The sequence below is a fragment of the Engraulis encrasicolus genome, chromosome 3 (genome assembly GCF_034702125.1).
Source record: "Engraulis encrasicolus isolate BLACKSEA-1 chromosome 3, IST_EnEncr_1.0, whole genome shotgun sequence".
NCBI lineage: Eukaryota > Metazoa > Chordata > Actinopteri > Clupeiformes > Engraulidae > Engraulis > Engraulis encrasicolus.
In genome coordinates, this window is record NC_085859.1 from 43,191,263 (window position 1) to 43,216,157 (window position 24,895).

At 41.4% G+C, this 24,895-nt stretch overlaps 2 protein-coding genes across 2 annotated transcripts; both read left to right on the top strand.

The window, feature by feature from the left end:
- The first annotated feature begins 544 nt into the window (after positions 1-544).
- Positions 545-5,068, top strand: LOC134444891 (beta-microseminoprotein-like). The gene is made up of 4 exons (XM_063194073.1): positions 545-568; positions 787-871; positions 3,768-3,885; positions 4,912-5,068. Exons 1-4 carry the CDS (start codon positions 545-547, stop codon positions 5,036-5,038), a joined length of 354 nt encoding a protein of 117 aa, XP_063050143.1. The 3' UTR covers positions 5,039-5,068.
- Positions 5,069-13,147: 8,079 nt separating this feature from the next.
- LOC134445438 (aldehyde dehydrogenase 1A1-like) lies at positions 13,148-24,150 on the top strand. Its single transcript, XM_063194518.1, has 14 exons — positions 13,148-13,163; positions 14,679-14,728; positions 15,832-15,936; positions 16,995-17,135; positions 17,485-17,614; positions 18,023-18,084; positions 18,353-18,481; positions 20,007-20,120; positions 20,456-20,558; positions 21,156-21,340; positions 21,838-22,002; positions 22,895-23,052; positions 23,556-23,630; positions 23,994-24,150. The coding sequence occupies exons 1-14, from the start codon at positions 13,148-13,150 to the stop codon at positions 24,064-24,066; spliced, it is 1,506 nt and encodes a 501-aa protein (XP_063050588.1). The 3' UTR covers positions 24,067-24,150.
- Positions 24,151-24,895: the final 745 nt, after the last annotated feature.

The following is a 24,895-nucleotide window of genomic DNA, read 5'->3' on the forward strand; positions in this document are numbered from 1 at the left end:
GTTGCAATATTTTTTTTACTTTTTCAAGGCAAATAGACTGACCGACCTTTTGACCTACACGGTCTTTGTCATTCGCACACATTTATTGGATTTGCTATTTATTATATCAAAGCCACATCAAAGATCAGCACAGTTAGTGGCAAACCAAGTCATTACGGCCTCCTGGTTGCCACAGCCCCCCACAATAACTCAATGGAGGGACAGAGTTCAAGAACTGTACCATATGGAACATGCTACTGCAGTTTTACAACTCAAACTAGAATCATTTATCAATAATTGGACACGTACTGTATTGCATCTTCACTTAATATAACTATCCCTTTCACTCTATTCTCTCCTTTCTTTCTCCTTTTCTCTCTCTACATATATCTTTCTTTCTTTCTTTGTTGTGGATGTGTTTATGTATCCCCTTAAGAATGGAGATGTAGTGATGCACTGTATGACTATGGAAAAAAAAAAAAAAAAAAATAAAAAAAAAAAAAGATCAGCACAGCCCATTCAGGTGACTTGACACACTAAAGTTGACCTCCACTCTGCAAGTATTATGTTCAACTTGTCCCCTGTGTCAGTAGTCTGCGTTTTGATGTGCTTTTGGTGATGGCTCAAATCCTGTCGTTACTCCTGACTTTTATTGTCCTGGTGGTGTACATTCATGTTTTACCACCATGTCTATAACCTTATTATTGCTATAGTTCCTGTCTTTTTGTACTACTTACCATGTCATCATTAACGATACATTCATGAAATGTACTAAATGAAACTCTCTCTGTGTCTCTGTCTCTGCAGCGGTGTCTAGCCCTTGCCCTCATCCTGTCTTCTCTGGCAGCATTCGCCAACGCTGGCTGCTATATGGGACCAAAGAAGGTGGGAGGTACTGTACCTACTCCAGTCTGCACTTAACAAGTCATTAAAGTTACATTTTCATTATGATCTTCATTAGTTTTGTGTTTTGCACTAATTAATTACAAGGTCATTGTGTATACATGACATTACAGTCTCATTGTGAAGTCACATATATAAAAAGTCCTTGATTTCCTTTATTACAAACCTCAACTCATAGAAGTTGGGACGCAAGGTAAATTGTGAATAATAACAAAATACTGCCATTTTCAAAACGTTTTATTCCTATATTAGATGGAGAACGGTACAAAGAAAACACATCAGTCATCAAAACTGACCAAAATCATTGTTTGGGGGGATATTCATGAATATGTAAAAACAACGCGTCTCAAAAGAGTTAGGACGGGGATAATAAAAGACAGCAAAGGTCGAGGAAAACAAAAAACAAAATAAAGGACAACACTTATCCGTTAATTACATTAACAGATGAGATGATTTTATATAAAAACAGTGTTCATTCCTGTCTTCAACATGAAATTTCAACAGCTTAAATGGTGGGAGTAGTCCTCGTCATGTTTTGCTATGTTTTCCTATCTGTAGTGCTTACAGTTGGTACGTTTACATGAGGCATTTAAATCCGATTTAACTCACTTTAAATCTCATTAAAACTTAATTCCACTTTAAAAACATCATGTAAACACTTACCGAACAGGATTTAAGTTTATTCCGATTTAAACTTAAGTCCGATTAAAGTGGGTGGTTTATTCCTCTTTTAAATCCGATTAAACACGTTCCTCTGTCATGTAACCTTTTAATCAGAATTACAATAAATCCGGTCGTTCCACGCATGCTCGTTGACCACACGATGGCGCCAAGAGCCCGTGCTCTTTGTCAGTGAGAAAAAGATGGCGGCACTTCCTGTTGATTTTCACATGAAAGTTTTGCTTAATTTAAAGTCCCTAAGCGACTATAAATGTTGTGGCTTCCATATATTGATGTAAAAGTGCCCCACGAAGTAATTAAGCACAACAAAGTTACTCCACATCACCCTTTCACCAGTTCGTTTTTCTAAGCTAGGAGGGTGCTAACTAGCATTTGAAAGAACCAGACCCAAAGGGGATTTTACCAGCCTTGAGTCCACTGAGGGAATTCATTTTCGGGCTGAAGATAAGCTTGTGTCCCAGTAGTTCCCCGGAGGTTTGGCGACCACGCCCCCACGCCTTATTTGGCTCACTCAGCACGTGCGTCCTCAGTCCAATCGCAATGCTTTATTTTCCCCAGACGTTTAATCGCATTTAAGTGAAATTGCCATGTATACACGTCGCAAAATAACTCTTAATCCGATCTACTTAAATCCGATCTATTAGATCCGATTCAAAAACATCATGTACACGTAGCAATTGTGTCAGATCTTGACCAAAAGCCAGCCATTTTATCACCTGCTGGTCCTTATGATGGAGTTAGACTGTTAAAACATAGTAAAGAATGCACTTTGTCCTTACTATGTGGCAGTAATCGAAGATCTCCCTTCAAAATATAATGCACAATTGGCTTTTCATGCTGTTTAAAAAACCCATTTATATAATTCAGAACTGTATTTAACTCTACAGATGAGTGAGATCAGCTTAACCAATGCACTACTGCACCCCCATGCCATCATAACACAAGTTGGATGGTCCATTTTCACTGTAGCACAGGATGTGCAAGACTATTATTTTCAAAAAGAATTGACTTCTGCAACTTCTGCTGACTTCTGTAAGCAAAGGACAGTTTCCCATGTCTTCTGGGTCTATGTTGATAAATTCTTTATTAGGCTATGTAAGAAAACTGTTATCACTCTACAACATACTCACACAGAGACACGGTGATACCTCTATAAAAGTTTTACTTCTGGCCAGGAGGGAAGTATTCTTCCAAAAGTGACGGTCCAACTGGGGTTATATACAGCCATGCATACGTAAACATATCGTTTCAAAGAGACTGTTGGAAACATCAATCTTTCCAAGGTTTATGCTTTACGTCAACACTGAATTAACTGCTTATCAGGCCTTTAAGGAAGAGACCTCTCTTATCGTCAGGAATGTACAGAGAGAGAGAGAGAGAGAGAGAGAGAGAGAACAAAACAGGGTTCATACAAAGTTCATCTAGCTCATGCAAATGGTTACATTTTCATAACAACATGTATAAAGGCAATAATTATCTTAACAGTCTATTTCAAGTGAGCTCGGGTGCATAGGAGAATGTTAAACCCCTCTATCATTTGCACACATGAAGCGTTCTTAATATGGTCAATTTTCAATAGCTGTAATTCTTGGAGCGCTAAAGTGAGATTATAGCCAATATATATTTCATGATGTCATTGACCTATACATTGATTTTAATAACAAAAATAGGTGTCATATACATTCGATCATGATAAATCAAAGGGAATTCAAAAATGTATGTAATTACTATGGTAATTATTCCCTCTGAGTGACTCAGCCTTTCTGTGATGGTCTTATACCTGGACACTCATATTGTCCATCAGTATAATTCTTTTTGAAATGTTCTTTCCTTGTTGTTGTATCTTATTTGGATGTTTATTACATTTCACTTATCCCCGTCCCAACTTATTTGAGACATGTTGCAGTTATCAAATCAGAAATGAGTACATACTGTATGTCCCCCAAAACAATATTTTTTCTCAGTTTTGACACTTAATATGTTGTCTTTTCACTACTCTCCATCTTATTAATGGATTGAATGTTTTGAAAATGATAGCATTTTAATTTTATTCACAGTTTACTAAACGTTCCAACTTCACCGGAGTTAGGGTTTGTAAGTAGCTGTACCCGACAGAGCTTGTATAAATATTCACTATTGTGATGTAAGTTATCAAACAAACAGGTTTACAAAAAAAAAATCTGCATGGATGTGTGCTTTTTCAGCCCAGGACCCGTGCCAAGATGACACTGATAAGGACTGGCATGAGGTGGGCTCCTCGTGGACCAACAGCCAGTGCATACAGTGCTCCTGTGGAACCAGCAGAATGAGCTGCTGTCACCGGTAAGAAAGAAAGTGGTCCTAATGAAAACGCTACGGTAACAATTTGGGATAACATCCTATTCACAGCTTTATGAACACTTTATAAATAATGAACTAATTATCATCAAAATGTTCACAAGTGTTTATAAAGGGGCAATAAATGAGCTGTTGGAATGGACTGCTGTGACCGGTAAGAGAGAAGGTGCTTCCCATGTACTGTACAGCATGGTACAATGTGTTAGCACAATGTGTGCTTATCTGATGGCACAACCTTTCAGAGTTGGTCTTTGAATCAAAAGGTTGCACGTTTGATTCCGATGATGACCTTCGCCTATACCTCCATCCATGGCCCAAGTATGGTGAATTTATACATTACAACCCATCTGAGGAAGACCTGAATCTGAGGAAGACCGAGAAGTCCAAACGTCATCATGCTTGCCATTGAATGAATGAATAAAAAGAAGAAAAAACAACTTAAAGAAGAAAAAAATCCAAAGGAGTGTGCAAACTTTTTTTTCCAAAAATACATTACAACCCAATCAACAAGTTTGAAAACAATGTTACATTTAAAATACGCATTTATATATGGAAAACAAAATTCCTATTTCAGAAAACTCTTAGGAAATTGCATTGTCGAGAAACGCACCCCTGATGAGAAACGCACCCCTGGTCCTTGTAAGATCACCACAACAGACACCAGCTGCCCAATCACAATGCAAGTTCCAAGAAGAGTGTTTAGGTCAGGCATGCAGACAGCAGAATGGCCACAGCTAACAGGAAGTGGCTGCTTGATTAGTTATAGCTTTGGGAAAGTCCGAAGCAATTTTAACCATTAGGACAGTTTGGTTCCATCCATGGCCCTCAGCGATCTGAACGGAGTGATTCCAGGCAACATTTTCACTTTTTAGTCTGGCTCACCTGGTAATGATGTATTGTATGATGTGATGTAACTTGTATGATGTATATACACCATAACATACATGATCAGTGATGTATAAACTTGCACTGAATTTAGTGTCTGTTTTTTAATGTATTATAATTTTACAGTATGGGGAGGCCTTCTGGATTCCCTGAGGACTGTGAGGTGCTTCGCGACTGGAAGCAGTGCACTTTTGAAGTGGTGAAGAAGAATGATCACAGCGTGCATTGTCCCCATGTGGCTGTTGGCAAATGAGCTTGTGAAGAGTGATATACAGTGCATGCCAAGCACATGTGTAACATTTTGATTGCCATTATTGGTTGTCATTACTAATAAATTGAGTAAGCAACAAGAGGCAAAACAATAAATGTCTTCTGCCAACTTCGAACCTTGAGTGAAAGTCTTTGTGTCGCCATTCATTTTCTGGTCCAGAGCAGCAGGGTGAGACCGGGGGCAGTTGCAACATTGTTTTTCTCCTATCAGGTAGTTACAGTGAATTGTATATTTTCTGCAACTTTCTGCAGTTTGAGTATAGTCATTCTGGCTTGTATCTGATTGGAGAAAAAAAAATAGATGTTGCAACCATACCCTGTTGCAAGTGTCTTCAGTTTCCCCTACCATGCTAGGGCTAGCAAACCAGACAAAAGCCAAAACTATTCTACCATGCAAGGCCTAGAAAACTAGGTTGCGTTCGGATCGGAAGGCAGTGACTTGATGACTCCCCTCCTACATGAACAGGTCTCTGATCAGACAGGTGAAGTTAGCTGTTAGGACCGTTAGCGCTTAGCTTACGCATGCTATTTGAACGGCGAATGACCGCCAGGCGGCGGAATCGTAAAATAGGCTACAAATAGATCTAGCGACGGCATATTTAGATACTACAATGTTGATTTATCGCTTTAATTCTCAACATCTGTGTCCATAAGTGTCAGAATAAAGAACATTATAAGGTGGTAGCTTGGGTAGTAGCCATGGTTTTTTTTCAGGTTTCCGGTTGAGAGGGAGGTGGCGCACAGCATTTTGGGTACAAAGGCAGCGAAGTCAACATCTGATGGTGCCCTCAAATATCACCGTTATGCCCACAAATGGAGTCAACTGCCAAGGGAGGAAATAAAGCAATTTTTCGTTTCGATCGACACTTCATGCCTCGATGTCCAGTTAGCTCACTGGAAGGACAGCTGCCTTCCCTGTTTCGAACGGACCCCTTGACAAAAGCCAAAACTATTCTACCATGCTAAGCCTAGCAAACTAGACAAAAGCCAAAACTATGCTACCATGCTAAGCCTAGCAAACTAGACATGTAGGGAAAGGAAGAGCAGCACACCGATGAGTGATGTATAAAACTGCACTGAATCGAATCAGTATTTTTTCTTCGCAGTATGTGAAAGCTTGTTCCATTCCCAAGGACTATGAGGTGCCGTATGACTGGAAAAAGTGCACAGATGAAGTTATGAAGAACGTTCACATCGTGCAATGTCCCCATGATCAGGACTCTATTAAGACATTGGCGTGCACCTGGGCACTACACCTCGCAGGTGTCCCATTTATGAACAACATTTGTAAAGTTTGTGTCTTTGTTGGTGCCCCTGGTCCTTATGGATAATCCGGCCCTGCCCATATTGACTGTTGGCTATTTTATATTATATCGTATTGTATTGGTTGGTATTGGTTTGTATTGTATTGTATTGTATTGTATTATATTGAACTGGTGGACCATATGGAGCACAAACAGACGGAAGGGAAGGGAAGGTAAATTGACACAGGCCGTGCACAAACAAAAGATTGGGTAAGACTCTGTTGTGTCTTATCGCTGCACGCTGCACACTTCATGTCCATGGGTGTGGCTGTGTGTGTGTGTTTGGTGTGCCCGTTAGTGTAGCCTCTTTTTACAGATGGTCCCCGCCAGCCAGTTCACTCTTTGCTGAAAATACTCATATAACATTGAGAGCCTCAAGTAACAGATGAAGAGTTCAGATGCAAACCCCCCTAAGTGCCTTTTGAGAAAATAATCTTAATTCATTTTTATTTAATACAAAGATATCAAAATTGCATTTTTTTATTTTTATTTATGTAATATAACTATTTATATGTATTATCAAGTACATAAATGTAAACCAAACCAACAACGGGGTTCTCTAAAAATATAGAAGTGCAGGTCTTCAGAAATTGAGTTAGGGGGTTTTGCATCTGAACTCTTCAGATTAAGATTTGGACATGACAATTTTGTTGTCGATTAGGTGATAACAGAGGCTCGGTGCAAAGGGGTTAAAGAGCATGTTCGGTGAAAGTACGTTGCTGAGACACCAACTTTTTTATGGACAGCCAAGTATTGTATGCAAGATAGTTGCCATTTGGGGTTAAGGAAATACAAGCACGAGACGCTTTGCAATGTAAACAGTAGGCAATCTGTGTTTTGCGGAGCTTATGCTATGCTCACCCATCACTTCCAGTGAGGGCACAGTGCATAGTGCGCAATCTTGTCCACAACACTATGCACTAAAGACCGCACTGTGTGCACTACGCACTAAGCATCAGCGCAATGACGTAAGTGACACAGTGTATTGTAGAGTGTGTAGTGAAAACATTTTACTATCAGAGTAAGATACTTCAAGACCATGTATTTCCCGGATCCATGAGTTGTCAGGTGAACGCCCCTTTGGTTAGGAAACCTTTGGAGCCTTACATCTGAGAATGAATGGAGTTCCCTTGGCACTGCAAATGGCGATAGTGCACATCTCATGCAAGCTGTCACCAAATGCCACAGAAAGACAAGAGGAAGGAGGGGACAACGCCCCCTTAGGAGACCAAACTTGAGCAGACTCCTTTGCATTGGGTATAGGTGGAGTTTGGGGTATCTTACTCTAATTAGAGCATGTTTGTCTAGTGTGTGGCAGCAACCTCTATGACAGGACCAGGAGTATACTAAAAGGGCAGCTAAGTCTCATGAAGTCAACTCTCTACTTTTCACGAGTAGCCTCCATAGTAGATTAATTTATGACTCATATGGCTATAGTCTACGATGATGCCTATAGGCAAAGTCCCCCTCCCATTCATAATTTATCCATTAAGACGACGCTCTGTTTCTGTCTGTCTCACAGAACGCTATGACTTTTGCGATTTCATTATTTCATCGTAAGACTTAATTTCTCTCACTGCGAGTTCGCTAAAGAGGAAAAAGGCACGCTAGGCATTGTGTTAGAAGCTGTCTAAAACACACTGTAATGTCGCGCTTCTGTAACTCAAGTAGTCTAGACGTTTGTGATTGTGAGTTCACCACCAGCTTAAAAAACTGCCCTCTCACCTCCTGCTTGCAGTTAGCACAAACTAATCAGAGTCCGGCATGGAACCCGACCACCGACGCGCTCCTCAACCCAACTGAACGTCTCCCGACCCGACGGAGACCCACAAGAACCAACGTCCTCCAATTCCCCCGAGACACTCCCAGCAACCGTCGGGTTGATGTGGAGAAGCCGAAGCACGCATTGAGGGTTGACATAACAAGGTGCTCTGTTTTCTCTCTCCGTGTCTCTGTTTCAATCTTCATTGTTCCCGCTCTCTCTCAGTTACTAAAATAAACACACTCAGAAACACACACCAGAACGACAGAGGCTCGCTCACTAAAACACACAGTCAGACACACGCGCGCGCACACACACACGCAGGCCCAAGGCCCATCATTCGCTCAGGCCCATTCAGATCCAATCATTCCATCATGGCACACCTTCTCCTCTCTGGTCCAAACGCGTCCTTTGACCCTCGACTGGCTCCAGGGGACCGACAACCCGCACGGGCCCCCACTCACCATTACCCTCCCCTCCCAACACGGCACGCTCTTCCACGTCAAGGCTCTCAGAACTGCAAAAGCAGCATTTTTCATTAATGTTATCAGTCATGCTAGGGGAAATGCCTAAGAAATCTGGACAAACGTAAAAAAAATGACAAACAATAGTAACACACACAGAGAAATTGAAGAACTGCTCATAGACAACACTGTGGTCCAGGACCCAAAAGCTATTGCGACAGCATTAAACACATATTTTATTGATTCTGTGACACAGCTAACACAGAGCACTGGCCCTGAAGCTTGTCAGCTAAGCCAGATGCTCATCAGTAGCACCACAACACCTGTTTTAACATACACATAGTGTCTCAGGCTCAGGTTGACAAGGTCATGTGTGGGCTAAAAAGTACCTTCTAGAGCTAAAGATGCCTATGGCATGGACACATTATTTAACCTACAAGCAACATCTCCTTTCACCACTCACAACCATTGTTAATGACTCTATAACTCAGCAGGTTTTCCCCGATAGTTGGAAGAGTGCTGTAGTTACTCCTATCCTCAAATCTGGTGACCTTAACATAACCTTAACATTAACAAGTAATTATATACCTATTAGTATTCTTCCTGCCATATCCAAAATTACTGAAAATCCAGTGGCAGAACAACCCATTCAACACCTAAATAATAATCTTATGCTGAACAGCATGCAGTTTGGTTTTAGAAAACATCACTCGACCGAGACAGTTGTCTTTTTCTTTTTGGAAAACGTAAAATCTAAACTTGATTCTGGAGGTGATGTTGGAGCTGTTTTTCTTGATTTTAGAAAAGCCTGTGACACAGTCAACCATCAGATAATGTTCCAAAAGCTTACTCACTTCAACTTTTCAGTAGACTCATTGAAATGGATGGAGTCATACCTAGCATCACGGACACAATGTGTTGGAGTGCAACATACTACATCAAACACCTGTTTAAACACTCTTGGAGTTCCACAAGGGTCCATACTAGGCCCACTGTTGTTCAGCCTGTATATTAATGACCTGACAGGTTGTTGTCCTGCATCAGTAACCTGCCAGTTATATGCAGAGATGACGCAGTGTTACTGTATATACCCATGCAAAACAATAAACGTCTAGCTGCACAACAGTTAACACCAATCATGAACGATGTGTGTACGTGGCTACAGAATTCACACCTTCATATTAAAGTGTCCAAGACTGTCTGCATGTACTTCACAAAAAGAGGTACCACTGAGCTTGATCCCAACATCATGGTGCAGGGGGAGAAGCTAGATGTTGTTCAAGAATTTAAATACCTTGGCGTAGTTATAGACTCACAACTTGGTTTTAAGCAACATGTTTAAGCAACATGCAACTATTGGCAAAATAACATATAATTTATCTAATTTTAGGCACATTAAGAACAATTTAACCCTTGAGTCAGCAACATTGTATTTTAACGCAATGATCATGTCACACATATCTTACTGCTTAACCAGTTGGGCATCAGCTAATGTCACAACACTAAAAGCCATTACAACATTATACAAACAAGCTCTAAACATTCTAGACAGAAAGCCTAGAACATATCATCATTGCCATATTAAAAAAAAAAAAAAAACATAGATTATTGGACTGGGATAACTATGTTAAATATAATGACTCAGTTTTAATCTACAAAATCTTCCATGGCCTGGCCCCTCCTCCTCTACAGACATTTATCATAAAAAGCATAAACAGGGCTACCAGAGCCAGTTCCAGGGGTGATTGCTCTGTCCCATTTAGAAAGAGCGCTTTTAGTCAGGCTGTTTTCTCTTACAGAGTCTCTCACACCTGGAACACAATTCCCAGTAAAATTAGAGAACTGCCAACAGTAAACTCATTTAGTAAACAGTTAAAATTATGGCTACTGGATTATCAATGCTGTCAACATAATCTTACATAGTTAGTACTGGCAGCTGTTTAACTTATTTGGGTATTGTATTTTGTAATTGTATTTTGTATTATATATTTTAAAATGTGTGTGTATTTTTGACTCTCTTTTTTTACAACTGTGTGCAATAACTGTGTATTTTTAGTTTTGTTTTAACTTTGTCTTTTTTAAGGAACATCAAACCTGTCAAGGGACAAAAGACGGAAATTAGCCTCTTGGCTACAATCTTGTATATTTAGCATTTTTGTTTAAATGCTGGCAATATATGCTGTCCCTTTCTTAAATAAATAAACTTGTAAACTTGTAAACTTGATATTATTTATTTTGTATTTTAAGTCAATTGAAATGATGATGTCTGTCCTTGACAGATGATGATCGCATGTTTTACAGGGTGGCGGCAGGTTTATAGCAATGAAAAATAATACAATTACACTAAAGAACTGTGCATTTGTGTAACAGACTCCTTGGTCATTGCCTGGATTTATTTCGTTCATGAAAATGTAATTGATTTTCAACAGAATTAGTACTTTCATCTGCGACATGTTTTAGCCAAACTTTCAATAATCAGTGATTCATGGATGTCCACTACACTTTGAGCTATGGAGATACCCATCTTTCACCACCCCAGTCTCTACACACCCCGGCCCTGCACACACACACACCCCACCCCCCATTCCCTTCTCCACACCCCCCTCCACCATGCCTCCATAGCCACACTCCCCTCTCCCACCTCCTCTCATCATTAGCAGCTAGGTCAGTGCGGTCCCGGAGACCCCATACAGCAGACGGGGCCCTGCAGACGGACTGGAGACCGGAGACCGGAGACGCCAGGCCAGCCTACTGTAAGGCCTTAGTTACCCACACCTCCTGACACGCACACACACACACACGCATATATACACGCAGGCGCACGCGCACACGCACACACACACACACACACACACACACACACACACACACACACACACACACACACACACACACACACACACACACACACACACACACACACACACACAGACAATTGGCTTGGTGCTCTCCAGATGGCATGCATCCCCTTTTTCCCCTCCAATCATAACATTGGTCATAAGGCCAAACTATAGGATTTACATTATGTATTTTAGTTTCGTCAGACCTAAAGGGCCTGACTCCAAACATTAAATCTGAAGTATTTTTCTCCTTGTGTATTCGCAAACTGTACATGTACTGTGTAATCTGACTTTTTTCTCTGTTTGGGTCATGTGACCACTATCGTGTTTGGAGGAAACACCATGCTAATTCTGAAGCATGGGGGAGGCAGCACCCAGTTATGGAGTTGTTTTGTTGTGGTAGACACTGGTAACATCTGAACACATCTGCCAGGATGCCGCAAATGGGCCTTCCAAAATTGGACAGTGACCCAAAGCATGCAGTCAAATGGCTTAAGCCGTCGAGACCCGGCTTTATAAATTTGCTGTTACCAGAAATGCAATTCTTAGAAGTGGTCTTAGTAGTGTAGTACTGTAGTACTGTAGTAGTTTTTTTGCTTAAAAATGGGGGGCCTTATTAATTAAAGTGGCCTTTATTTCAATAGTGCAGTGAAGAGTTGGACAGTAAATAAGTGGGAGAGAGAGACGGGGGAAGATTGGGAAATGACCCGGGTTGGGAATCGAACCTGGGTCCCCGCGTGACAGTACAGTGCCCTACTGTTTCAGACACAGCAGGGCAGTAGATCACTTTTTAATTACTATTACCTCACAAATACATCAGCCGTGACCTGAGTGAGGTGAGCAATGGAAGTAATGGACTTTGTATTGAGTCGCGATTCAGGAGACTAGACTCGAGCGATTCAAGTGACAGTTTGTAGTGGAACTCCTGGGAATATTATGCAAATTAGCTATGATGCGGTTCGGCGACAGCTGCCACAGCCAATGGGAATGTTGGTATTCTGCTTTTAATTTCATACTGTAGTCGCTGCTGTCGCTCACATTGCTCTTGTTGCACAACAGCGATTCTCTGTCGCTTGAACCTCGACGCGGCTGCTGTATTCGTGCGGTTACAGTGTTCCACTGGTAGGATAGCGTGCAATATGGGGCTATGAACGGCTTGATGGGGGCATGGTGGCTCAATGAGGATGCCATATCATTACGCCGGTACACAAGTTCGACTCTGGCCTTTCTGATCCTTTGCCGATCCTTCCCCTCTCTCGCTCTCACGCGTTTACTCTCACACTCTCACACTGTCCTATCCTAAATGAAGGCATAAAAGCCCCCTGCCCCTATCTAAATTATATTGGGTGCCTTGGAGTAACGGAAGCTGTGTGTGTGTGTGTGCGTGCATGCGTGTGAGTATGTGTGTGTGACTGTGATTGATTTTAAGGTGCAGACACAATTAAATGATGGAGCTGCATTTTCCCTCGTTATACAAGGACAATAATCTGATAATAATAATTAATCATTATTATGTTAATGAATTATATAAATGATCTAAATTGCATTAGGCCTACGATGCATCCAGACTCCCAGCACAAGCAAAAGTATGCAGGCAAAGCAAAACTGAACAAAAGTCTTTTTCTCTCATCGACCACGCATCCAACATCAAAAGTTCTTCAGAAGCAGGGCACAATTCCGCGGCACGATTCATTATTTTAACGAGGGTTAATCACTTGGGTTATGTTGTCCACGGGTAGTTCTCCAGGGCCCTTTGAGAACAGGCTAAATCCAAAGATAGGGAGAAATAGGAGGCAGACATAACTATGCGATTGCATTGTTAGCGGGAGACAGCTTAGCAGCAGGGGGCTCTAAATCAATGAACACATCCTCCCCAATTATTATAGTTTTACCCCATTTAAACCAACAGGAAGAATTCGGATGTGTTGCGCAAGGAGAAGAAAAAAAAGCACCCCTCCTCTTTCTCAAGTTCCTTCAAGGCAAACGCAAAGTGGGTTGGGTTGAGTGTGTGTAAGTGACGCGTCAAAAATAATGACACTGTGGATTTCACGGTTAGGGGGCTGAACAAGGAACAGAACCCTTTGGGAGTTAAGGCAGTTCCAGATGAACGTGTATTAAAGTCCCTGCTTAATGTGTGGCCACTTTGGCGCAGTGTGTTGTAGCTCCACCCTTGTAGAGCTTGATCATAGTAGTAGGGTAATAATAAATGAAGATTTTCGCCCAGTCTCTCTCTGAACACAGGAGAGAGGAGGACAGACAGAGGGGTTTGGAGCGAGTCTGTGTGCTTCGGGAAAAGACTGACGGGGATTCCAACAGTTGGCGATGAGACCTACAAGATTTCCAGTGTATCAGTATTGGGGACAGGTAAGTGGCTTTAAAGGTGATGCAACAATGTACCTAATTTGGGGTTTAGAGTTTTGCATTGAATTTTGCTGTCATCCATATATTCCAGGCCGTTGTTGGTGTTGTCACTGCTGTTGTTGTTGTTGCTGCTGCTGTAGTTGTGTATTTACATGTAGCGTACTTCAAATATTCCTGAAAAAAATATGTGCAAGCATAGCTGACATCTTTCTCACTCAGGGAATTGTATCTGTGCAATATGTTTGACAGTTGCATTCTAACACAAATGATTATATTTCACAAATGTCTATGTAATTGCACCTAAACAAATGAAACAAACTAAGTAGAGACTGTCAGACTGGTACACAAACCACCAGTATACAACTGGTATACAAGTACAGGTATACGCAACTATGCTATATAGAGCTCAGTAATACTTTATTTGTCGAAACACTGAATTGTCCCAGGTATACAATGGACTGGACTGAGGTCCAAGGCACCCCAATGCTATCGTGTACGATTCAGTGCTCACACCAGTACATATTAAAACTTATTACATAGTATTACACCAGTTATTACACTGTACATAATGAGGTAAATACTAAGTGAACCCTTATATATAAATTTGCTGTTACCAGGATGGCAATGACTGATTCGTAGTGTATTACTAAAGGCCCTCTGATAAATCATAGTAGAATAATAAAAAGGCAATTAACCTTTCAATGACCATTCTGGTGGTACAGTGTGCATTATAGGGCTACAATAAAGTGATACCCAGAACTCTATACAACTATCGCAGGCATGAAGCACAGTATGGCGGATTCGGAGTGTGGCAGTGTTCCGACCCAACAGAACCACTTGAGCAACCACAACCACCAGGCACACGGTCCCAGCACCCAGGAGCTACAACCAGGCCCCGCTATACCCACACCGGTGTCAGACCTTCAGATCCAGTACACTAAGGTGCAGGAAAACATATCACATCTCATTTTCATTTTTGTGATGCTTTATAATTGTATTGTAAACCTGCACTGTAAAAAAAAAAAAATGTTGACTCAACTTAACTCAATCAAGTCACCATGCTGTTCTTGATTGAGTCACGTATAGTGACTCAACGTATAGTGCGTAGGATGCTTGTTAGTGGAAATGTCCAGTGCGACATTCTTTAAATTAATTTGAAGGATTCTTTTGAGTTTTTTACAGACATACAGGCACTTTTGCATCATTTTCAAGTAGAAGATGATGTATGGTAACTCGTATTACTTAGTTGGGATGGGTAATGTCTGAGTTCACTCAACAGGACAACAGCAGTTATTTTGCAACAAACAAATCCTTTGAAGCCCTTTCAAGCAGATGGGATTGCCGGCAATCCCATTGAAAATTAGCTGGAAAAGCTTAACTACACCCTAACAACATTGCTATGAAATCACAGAGAATCCTAGCCTCTTCCTGCAGATGGGGTTGCCGGCAGGCCTATTCACTATTTGCACAAAAAAGCTGAACTACATCATAACAACATTGCGATGACATTACTCAGAGTCTTAAGTAACAGATTAAGACATGGTCATTACCATTACCATAACTTTAACAAAAATGTTGTAACAGTGGCTCTGCATGACGGGTTTAACCGCATGCTATTCTACAACCCCTTGTTGCAATAATCAAGTCAAGTCCAGTTGGCTTTTATTGTCAGTTTCTTCATATGCACAGGCTATACAAGGGAATTGAAATTACATTTCTCTCTCAACGCTATAAGGTTATCTTCCTTGTGACACTGAAGAAGGCTCTGTGCAGCCGAAACGTCTGTCATGTCAGTCCCTGCAATGTTAAAATAAAAAGAAAACAACAAGAAAGAAGAAAAATTGAGTGCGATCCATTTCCTACTCTCTCTATGCTATGCCAGGACCGACATACACAGGACTGACATTAAAGTGCAAGACAGGACAATTAACAAGTAACAATCATGTACCAATAACAGTTAAGTAATTATGTTTGTGAATTATTGGTAGCTCACTTGACTGGTGTTGACTGTTGCATTTTGTTTTCCCCTTTTTCTTTTTCTCCAGATATTTATAAATAATGAGTGGCACGAGTCCTGTCAGGAGAGGAAGATGGCCGTGCGTAACCCGGCAACGGGTGATATTATTTGTGATGTGGAGGAGGGAGACAAGGTATAGCAGCAGAATTATTTTTTTTCAGAGTTATACACATAGGTTTCACATTCACAAATGCTGTGAGGACAGGCAAGATACTAAGCAGTCATCCGTATGAGCTCATATTTTGTCCGACAGCCGTTTCCAACAATCAGAGGTTGACGAGTGCGCAGACAGGGGTGTGCAGTCAGGGGTGTTTACAAACGTGAAACCCATGTATTAAGTAGACGTAGAAGTACACAGATGTAATTACAACACTAGTAGTATGATATTACAAAGTTGAAACCATGTATCGTACCACCAGTGTTGTAATTACACCTGTAAGAGTACTTCTACAACACTTAAATGTTAATCAGAGTCAACTATTAAAATCACCTTTATTGGCACTTACACTGTGCAATTGCATGTAGGAACGAATTTCACTCAGCAAGACAGCATGTCATTTTTTTCGGCCTTTGAATGTTTTAGAACGTTTCAGTGGTTCATCAGCGTTTAACAGTTTAAGGGTATTCCTCAGCTCCTTAGCCTGCTCTCATTTAGGATGAAGCAATAGGACATAAGAGGCGGTGGGTTTGTGTTCGATCTGTAACGGGTAAGGATAGCTGTTGCACAATGCGACTCAGAGTGCTGTAAAACTCCCCTTAGCTGTTATAAATCGGGTTGTAAATTGTGTTATAAACCTGTGTTATAAATTGTGTGTTCATGCCTGATTTACAATCACAATCCAGAACCTGATCGCACAGTGATAGATACCATTATTATCTTTCTTTTTGTTTTTTTAATTTTTGTTTGGTCTTTTACGACTTTTTGAGAGGTGGACAGGAAGAGAATGGGGAGAGAGATGAGTAGGGGTCGGAAAAGGACCCGGGCCGCGAATCAAACGTGGGTCGACCGCATGGCAGGAGAGTACATTACCAGTTGGCCATGGGAGGGCCTCGATTATCATCTTTCATGTGGCTAATGTCTTCTAGTGCCGCCCCTGTTGGCTTAACACATTTTGGAATACACATGATTAAACCAATGTAGTACTGTATCATTGGATTAAACATATCTCCTAATTTCCTGTCTCTGCTCAGGAGGATATTGATAAGGCCGTCGCGTCAGCCAGGGAGGCGTTTCAGCTGGGGTCGCCATGGAGACGCATGGATGCCTCTGAGAGGGGCCGCTTGCTCAACAAGCTGGCAGACCTGGTGGAGAGAGACCAGCTGATACTAGCGGTACACAACAAACACAAACAACAACAAAAACAAGAGCAGCACTCATGAGGCGCCAACCTCAGCCTAGCAAGGCCAGGGGTGCGTTTCTCGAAAGCGTTGTTAGCCATTTAGCAACATGGGTAATTGCCAATGGGAAATTGCATTGCAAACAACAAAGCAGCTAACAAGTAAAGCCAAGTGAAGTGTACTTTATTGGCAAAAATCTATGTAACAGGGTTAGCACAGAAGTTTGAAATTGTCTCAAGAGTGTGGATGCCGTGTCTATGTTGCTCCGGGCACCTATAGATCAGTGCAGCGTACGCAGCATCATGGGTTAGACTAAAATGTTACTTCAACATTTTTTGGACAGACCATGGAGTGCATTAACTCTGGCAAGCTGTTCCTGATGGCTTACTTTGTTGACCTGGTGGCCACCATAAAAACCCTCAGATACTACGCAGGCTGGGCTGACAAGATTCAAGGGAAGACCATTCCTGTTGGTGAGTGATTTAATCATAGGAATTCCTTTTTTTAAATGATTATCCTTATTTAGTTATTTATTATTCAGGCCTTTATTACTGAGGGCAATTAGACAGGAAATGGTTGGGAGAGAGAGTGGCCGTAGGGTTGGGAAATGACCCAGGCTGGATTCGATATTCGATATTGTATGACGCATTAGCGCAAGGCACCACCGGAGGAGTGGAATTCTTGCTAGTGTTAAATCACACTTTTTTCTTGTCTTCCTCCGACTTTCCTCTGAAATGTGAGTGTTTTTTAGCTAGTTTCTAAGGTCATGGAATTTGATGACATGTCTTGAACTACCATTCTTTTAGATGGCTGAACGTCTATACCTGCAAATATTGATTTGAGTGTTGTTTGCATGTTTATTTGTTTGCTTTTATCTGAAGATGGCGAATATTTCACCTTTACACGACATGAACCCATTGGGGTGTGTGGACAAATTATTCCTGTGAGTAGAACTGAAATGACTTTGTTACCATAGTACTACTACTACTACTATATAAAACCACTACTACTATATAAAACAGAGTCTTGAGTCTTTAGTAATATATTATGACTTATTCATGTCCATTCTGGTAACAGTACATTTATAACAAGAGTTTAACTGACAAAAACGTCCCGGTGTTACTATTAGTAAATGCTTAACTTTACTGTACGTATATATCTTATAGGCCTACCTCTTTATGTAAAGAGTTTAACTGCTGTTGTCCTCGCAGTGGAACTTCCCTCTGATGATGTTTGCGTGGAAGATTGGTCCGGCCCTGTCCTGTGGTAACACCATCGTCATCAAGCCAGCTGAGCAGACCCCGCTCACTGCACTACACATGGCCAAGCTCATTAAGGAGGTAATGCCTTCCTATCTGATGGTATGGTCAAACTTAACTCTAGTTGTAGTTAAAGTCTTGCCAAGGATTCCAAAGGCACACTGATTGATACAGTTTAAAAGCCTTTAATAAGATGGACTGACGCGTTGTGCCTATCCGATCGTGCACCTGCTTAGTAGAAAAAAGTGAAACAGCACTCTAAACAGCACTCTAAATGACCAGCACTCCTTAGTGAACAGTTGGTGTTTTAGTTTCCAATGACTTTCTATGTTTTGTAACCCAATTTTGCATTGCCTTTTTAGTGTAACTACACTGTAAGAAAATCATGGTTTGAAATGACAAAAGTTGCCCGACTTTTTTTAAGTTGGCCAAAATTACTGTTGTTGTTGCAATGCAGTGCAAGTAAATAATGTTTTACTAAGTAGTGCATACTTTGTTACACTACACCTAATTAGTGTAACCCAATGCTTCTTCTTTTCAATGCAGTCCAAATGCCATTGCAAGCATGCACACACACACACACACACACACACACACACACACACGCACGCACGCACGCACGCACGCACGCACACTCACACACACACGCATGTATACCATTCAAGATTTCCGAAGAGTCAGAACAATGTGCCTGATTCATTTATTTAATTAAGTGTAGGAATATTAAATGACAATGGCCCCAGGCTGACTCCTAGTCTACAGGGCCGTTAAAATCTAAAAAGACTTTTTCATTCACACTTGCAAACGATAATGCCTGTTTCTTGTTAACATTAACAAGCAGAACACATGACGTTTATAAATTCAAAACAACCTTGATTGGCATTATTATTATACTTCAGAAAAATTGCTCTGAAGTATATGGTTCAGCATGTGGTTGTTATATATAGTTGATATGTGAACGGCATCCTTCACTAGAGCTGTAACGATTTCTGCAAAGTTTAAGTTGCACTTATCTTTACAGTTATCTTTGTAGATATTAATTGGCATTAAGTCAATATACCTTTCTAAATTATATAAAACTTGAATGTATGTGTATGGACAATAGCAATATAGTTTTTGTTACATTATAAATCTGCTGGTGAAAGCGAGGAGTTAATTTTTAATCAGATTAACGGGCTGGTTTTTGCTGTTTAATATTGAATGGCACAACCAGGCATGGCTATCTAGACTGGGAGGATAGCACGGGCATGGGCAGGGGCTGAACTGGGATGAAAAATTAGGCCGGGCATTTTTTTTTGTGAAGACCAGTCTACCAGACATTGAGACTAAACATTTTTAGTCATCGATTATGAGTTAATTTGACCAAAACAACCAAAATGACTGTAAATCTGACTCGGAGAGGTCAGCTGTAGCGGCATGAGGACTGATACCACTGCATTGAGGGGAGGAGTAGGCCAAAATCATCAATAGTCCACTGGGCAAGTGTCCTGTATGCCTTATGGCCAATCAGCATGGGGCATGGGCATGGGCATTGGCATGGCATTGGCTTGGATTGGCTTGGGATGGTTTGTTATCTGATTTGTGTTGCGTGTCTCTGGTTCTCCAGGCTGGCTTCCCGCCCGGCGTGGTTAATGTGGTGCCCGGCTACGGGACAACGGCCGGCCACGCCATCGCACACCACATGGGCATCAACAAAATAGCCTTCACTGGCTCTACGCAGGCAAGACAATGTTATAATGTTTTGTTATCGTATGGTGTTGTTGTTATAATTAGAAATAATAATACTTACGGTCTTTTCACACCTAGTGCCTTTCAGCCGTTTAAGCAAACTTAGACCTATGACTCAGCATTTTCTGTGCATATGTAAATACTCTAAAGTGTACCCCGACCCCTCAGAAGTGAACCGTACTGAGACCTTTATTGACATGGTCTCAGTGCAGTTCGCTTATGATTTGTGTGTGTGTGTGTGTGTGTGTGTGTGTGTGTGTGTGTGTGTGTGTGTGTGTGTGTGTGTGTGTGTGTGTGTGTGTGTGTGTGTGTGTGTGTGTGTCACAGGTGGGGAAGCTCATCCAGAGAGCTGCTGGGGAGTCTAATCTCAAGCGAGTCACTCTCGAACTGGGAGGCAAAAACCCCATCATCGTCTTTGCAGACGCAGACTGTAAGTGCTGCACTGCCCATGATCAAATATGCACTGAAAGATGCATATTATGTTACTGTACTCAATTACTATTTACTACTACTCAATTATTCTACTCCACTATACTCAATTCTAACTCCACCCCGCTCCTCTCTTCTTCACTTCTCTCATGTCTCCTCTCCACTCTACTACTGACCTGCTCCCATCTCTTCTCCACTCAACTGATTTCATCTTCTTTCCTCTCATCTCCCCTCTTTTCACCTCTACACCTCCCTTCATCTCTCCTCTCCACTCAACTGGTCTCTCCTCTGTTATCTACCTCTCTTCCCATCTCTCCTCTCTACTTCACTCCTCTCCTCAACCCTTACCTTCATCTCTCCTCTCCTCTCTCGTCTCCTCTCACCGCTTCATCCATCTCTCCTCTTCTCTCCACTCTCCTCTCCTAATGATCTCCTCTGTTCTCTACCCCTCTCCTCTCCTCTCCCGTCCTCTACTCCTCCCTTTCTTCTCTCTCCTCCCTCTCCTCTCTTCTACCCTTCTCACCACCTCATCCATCTCTCCTCTTCTCTCTTCTTGTCCTCTCCTCCTCTCCTCTCGTCCTCCTCTCCTCTCCTCTAGTGGAGAGTGCGGTGCAGCAGGCTCACCACGGGCTGTTCTTCAACCAGGGCCAGTGCTGCCTGGCCGGCTCGCGGGTGTTTGTGGAGGAGCCCGTCTATGAGGAGTTTGTGTGCCGCAGTGTGGAGCTGGCCCAGAGGATGGTGCTGGGGAACCCGCTAGACCTCCACGTGGAACAGGGACCTCAGGTAGGCTCATGGCAATACAGTAGTACTATTATAATACAGTTGTACAGTATATAGTGTTGTATAATGTAGTATAGTATTGAAAAGTATTACTATTATCATTATTATTATTATTATTATTATTATTATTTAAATACTATTAGGTTTACACTGACATACATTTTGGAGATAGTACTATTATAGTACAGTTTTACAGTATGATATAGTGTAGTATAATGTAGTATAATGTTCGTTGCAGCCTATAATGTAGTATAGTGTAGTACAGTACAGTATAGTATAGTATAGTATAGTATAGTGTAGTTTAGTATAATATAGTACAGTACAATATAACATTGTAAAGTAATAGTATTCGAATTACTGTATTATACTTTTTTTCTTTTTTTCTAACATACATTTTTCAGTGATAATCTTATACAAAGGAATGTAAATATTTTCTGTCACAGCACACACACAGAGTAAAATCCCTTTTACAGTAAAAGCCTCCACTTTTTCTCCATCAGATCGATAAGAAGCAGTTTGACAAGATCCTAGAGCTGGTGGAGAGTGGCAAGAGGGAGGGGGCCACGCTGGAGTGTGGAGGGGGGCCCTGGGGCCAGCGTGGATACTTCATCCAGCCCACTGTCTTCTCCAATGTTACGGATGACATGCGCATCGCCACAGAGGAGGTAAAGTCAGGCGGAATATACTAGGGCTGCAATGATATTGTATTGAACCATGAAGACACGATTACTGTATTGCAATGCAAGGAGGCAGTACTGTGATAGGCCCTTTCAAAGCTCTGTCACCCTTCAGTCCAGAACACAACCATATGATACGATGTGATAGTGCTTACAAGCTTCAAATGAGATACATTTTAAAAATCGTGATATGAACCTCATTGTCATTTGAGTGGATTATTACAGCCCTAGAAGTGGCATAATTTTTTTAATTGCATTTTGCTGTTTGTATTGCTGAAAACAAAATGCTGAAAAATACTGTATGTGTGCATGTGGGCAAAATGTGCGTATGTGTGAAATGTGCATTTGTATATGTGTTTTTGTACCTGTTCAGCTTGTGATGATGTTTGATTGCTGAAGACCTTATGCTGAAAACTCTCAGCTCCGTCTCTCTCTGACTCTTTAGTGTGTGCATGTGTGTGCGCGTGCGTGTGTATGTGTGTGGTGGTGGTGGTGGTGGGGGGGGGGGTGTTGAATCCCACGCTTACCTCTGCCTACCACACTCCTGAAGGCTGAGGGGTCCTTGAACACGGCACCTAACCCTATAAGCTGTGTCAGGGACTGTAACCAATACCCAGCACTTACAGTAAAATAATTGTAAGATGCTTTACACAAAAGCGTCAGCTAAGTGTAATGTTCAGGGACCTAAATTAACTTTTTTTCCACCATAAGCCAAAATGGCTAGTAGTAGATGTTAATCACACACTCACACACACTCACTAATGGGTCAAAGTGGCTAGTGAGGTATTTTCTACCAGCCAAACTGCAATTTTCCCAGCATGTGGCTGATTGGCTGGTGTTAATTTAGAGCCCTGTCATGTAATGTAATATGTGTGTACAGATTTTTGGTCCGGTTCAGCTGGTGATGAGGTTCGGCAGCCTGGAGGAGGCGGTGTGCAGGGCCAATGCCACCCAGTATGGCCTGGCCGCCGGCGTCTTCACCAGGGACATCAGCAAAGCTCTCACCGTCACCTCAGCCTTACAGGCAGGAACAGTGTGGTGAGCTCAAGCTTCAACTGTCATTTCTAGTCCACGCAAATGTACGGTACAGGGGCTGCAAATGAAATTCATATGACCTTAAATTAAGTCTTTTCAAAGATCTATCTATTATACTATCACAACATTCCACTAGTGGATCTCTTTACTCGTCATGAGGCTACAGGAGAAATTAAAGGAGTATTTAAAGTGTGGTGTGAATCAATCTTTCGTGTCTTCTTGTGACAATGTTGTCTGGAATATCGGGGCATGCATTCCCAATTCAATTAGGGTTACTGTACTTGCAACAGTACCAGTTTGGTGCATCAAATGGGCTATCTTAGCTACTACCAGTTTTTTTTTTTTAAACCCAATTTTACATCATATGTTCTCAGTGATTTTCATACCAACAGCACTCACTGACATAGGCCAACAGAGCTATAGATAAATTGACTAACACCTTGTGATGTTAAAGATGCTGACAATCTCCCTCCATGTTTCTGTTTGTTGAATTGCTTTTTGTTCAGGGTGAACTGCTACAATGCCATGAGCACCCAGTGCCCATTTGGTGGGTTTAAGATGTCAGGAAATGGAAGAGAATTGTAAGTTGATTTATTTATTTTTTATCTTTTCAATTGATTTAATTTTTAGGTCTTTCTACTTATGAATTCTTTAATTCATGAGCACATGACAATAAATACCGTGTATCCTTATATTTCTATTTCTATAATTATTGTTTGAAGGAGTATTTTAAATAGTTTGTAAAACTGGTTGACTGTTTAATACTTATAATAATTTAAAATATTTTTTGTCCATGTCGCTTTCTGCCACTAAACAGTTTTGATTGTGGTTGGTCTTATTAGTAGAATTGTATTAGTATTATTAGTAGTAAAACTGGTTAATATAAATGTACTTCCAGGCGTGTTACAATCTGCAATGTGTAACACGTTGTGTTTGTTTCCCAGGGGAGAGGACAGCTTACGGGAATACACGGAGGTCAAGGCGGTCACTGTCAAAATATCTCAGAAAAACTCCTGAAGTGTTTCGTCATCATTCGCACTCACGCAAGTCATTTCACGAACACATTATGTTCGATAGGCGACAAAACTTTTGTCTTGTGAAAATCTGCCCTGTCTGTGTTCATTAAAAGGTCAATCTTTATTTGGCGCATGAAATTTATTTTTGTACATATATTTTCATTCTGGAGGGTTGTAGCTTTCATATGAGTGACTTCTGAAGCCAAGTGATTAATTGAAAGTCAGGTTATTAGCTGTTATTCCAAACAGATGGATACGCGACAACTCTTTTGGAGAGTGGTGTATGTATTTGGGTCTAAATGATCTTTGTTAACTTCATATCAATATCCCGTGTACTGTAAGTGACCTTGTCTTTGTGATGGTTGGTTGTTTTGTGCCTTTTCTGTGTTAATTGTGCTCTGTAGAGCAGTAACCTGCTGTGAACCAGTTAATGTACAGTAAGGGCCTCCGCACACCGGCTTCGACAAAGTGCAGAGCACTGCTCTACAAAAGTTCGATTCCATTGTTTTCAATACAACCCCGCACACTGGCGCCGATGCCCACAGATATCGACTGGCGACTAGGGACGAGTTCTATTTTGGCTGCGCCAACCATTGACTATCCATGCTCCTGCTGTGGTGAAATTGTGTGCGGGGTTCGGAATTGTGTTGGAAGCGAGAGTGCTCCACAGTGCTGTCAGAACGGATGTGCAGAGTTTCTTTGAATACTTTTCTTGTATAATAAATTATGTAAGTAATGTTCACAGCTGCAGTATTACACCATACTCACTGCATGACTTACGGTAAAGTCTGATCCGTATGCTCTATATGTGTCAAGTAACTTTTTGTGTG

Bases quoted from the DNA above. Each gene is read 5' to 3' on its own strand.
- LOC134444891 (XM_063194073.1), top strand. From the start codon at position 545: ATGTTCAACTTGTCCCCTGTGTCA. The intron at 569-786 runs GTAGTCTGCGTT...CTGTCTCTGCAG, and splicing joins TCAACTTGTCCCCTGTGTCA to CGGTGTCTAGCCCTTGCCCT. The intron at 3,886-4,911 runs GTAAGAAAGAAA...ATAATTTTACAG, and splicing joins AGAATGAGCTGCTGTCACCG to TATGGGGAGGCCTTCTGGAT.
- LOC134445438 (XM_063194518.1), top strand. The intron at 21,341-21,837 runs GTAGGCTCATGG...TTTCTCCATCAG, and splicing joins ACGTGGAACAGGGACCTCAG to ATCGATAAGAAGCAGTTTGA. The intron at 23,631-23,993 runs GTAAGTTGATTT...TTTGTTTCCCAG, and splicing joins TCAGGAAATGGAAGAGAATT to GGGAGAGGACAGCTTACGGG.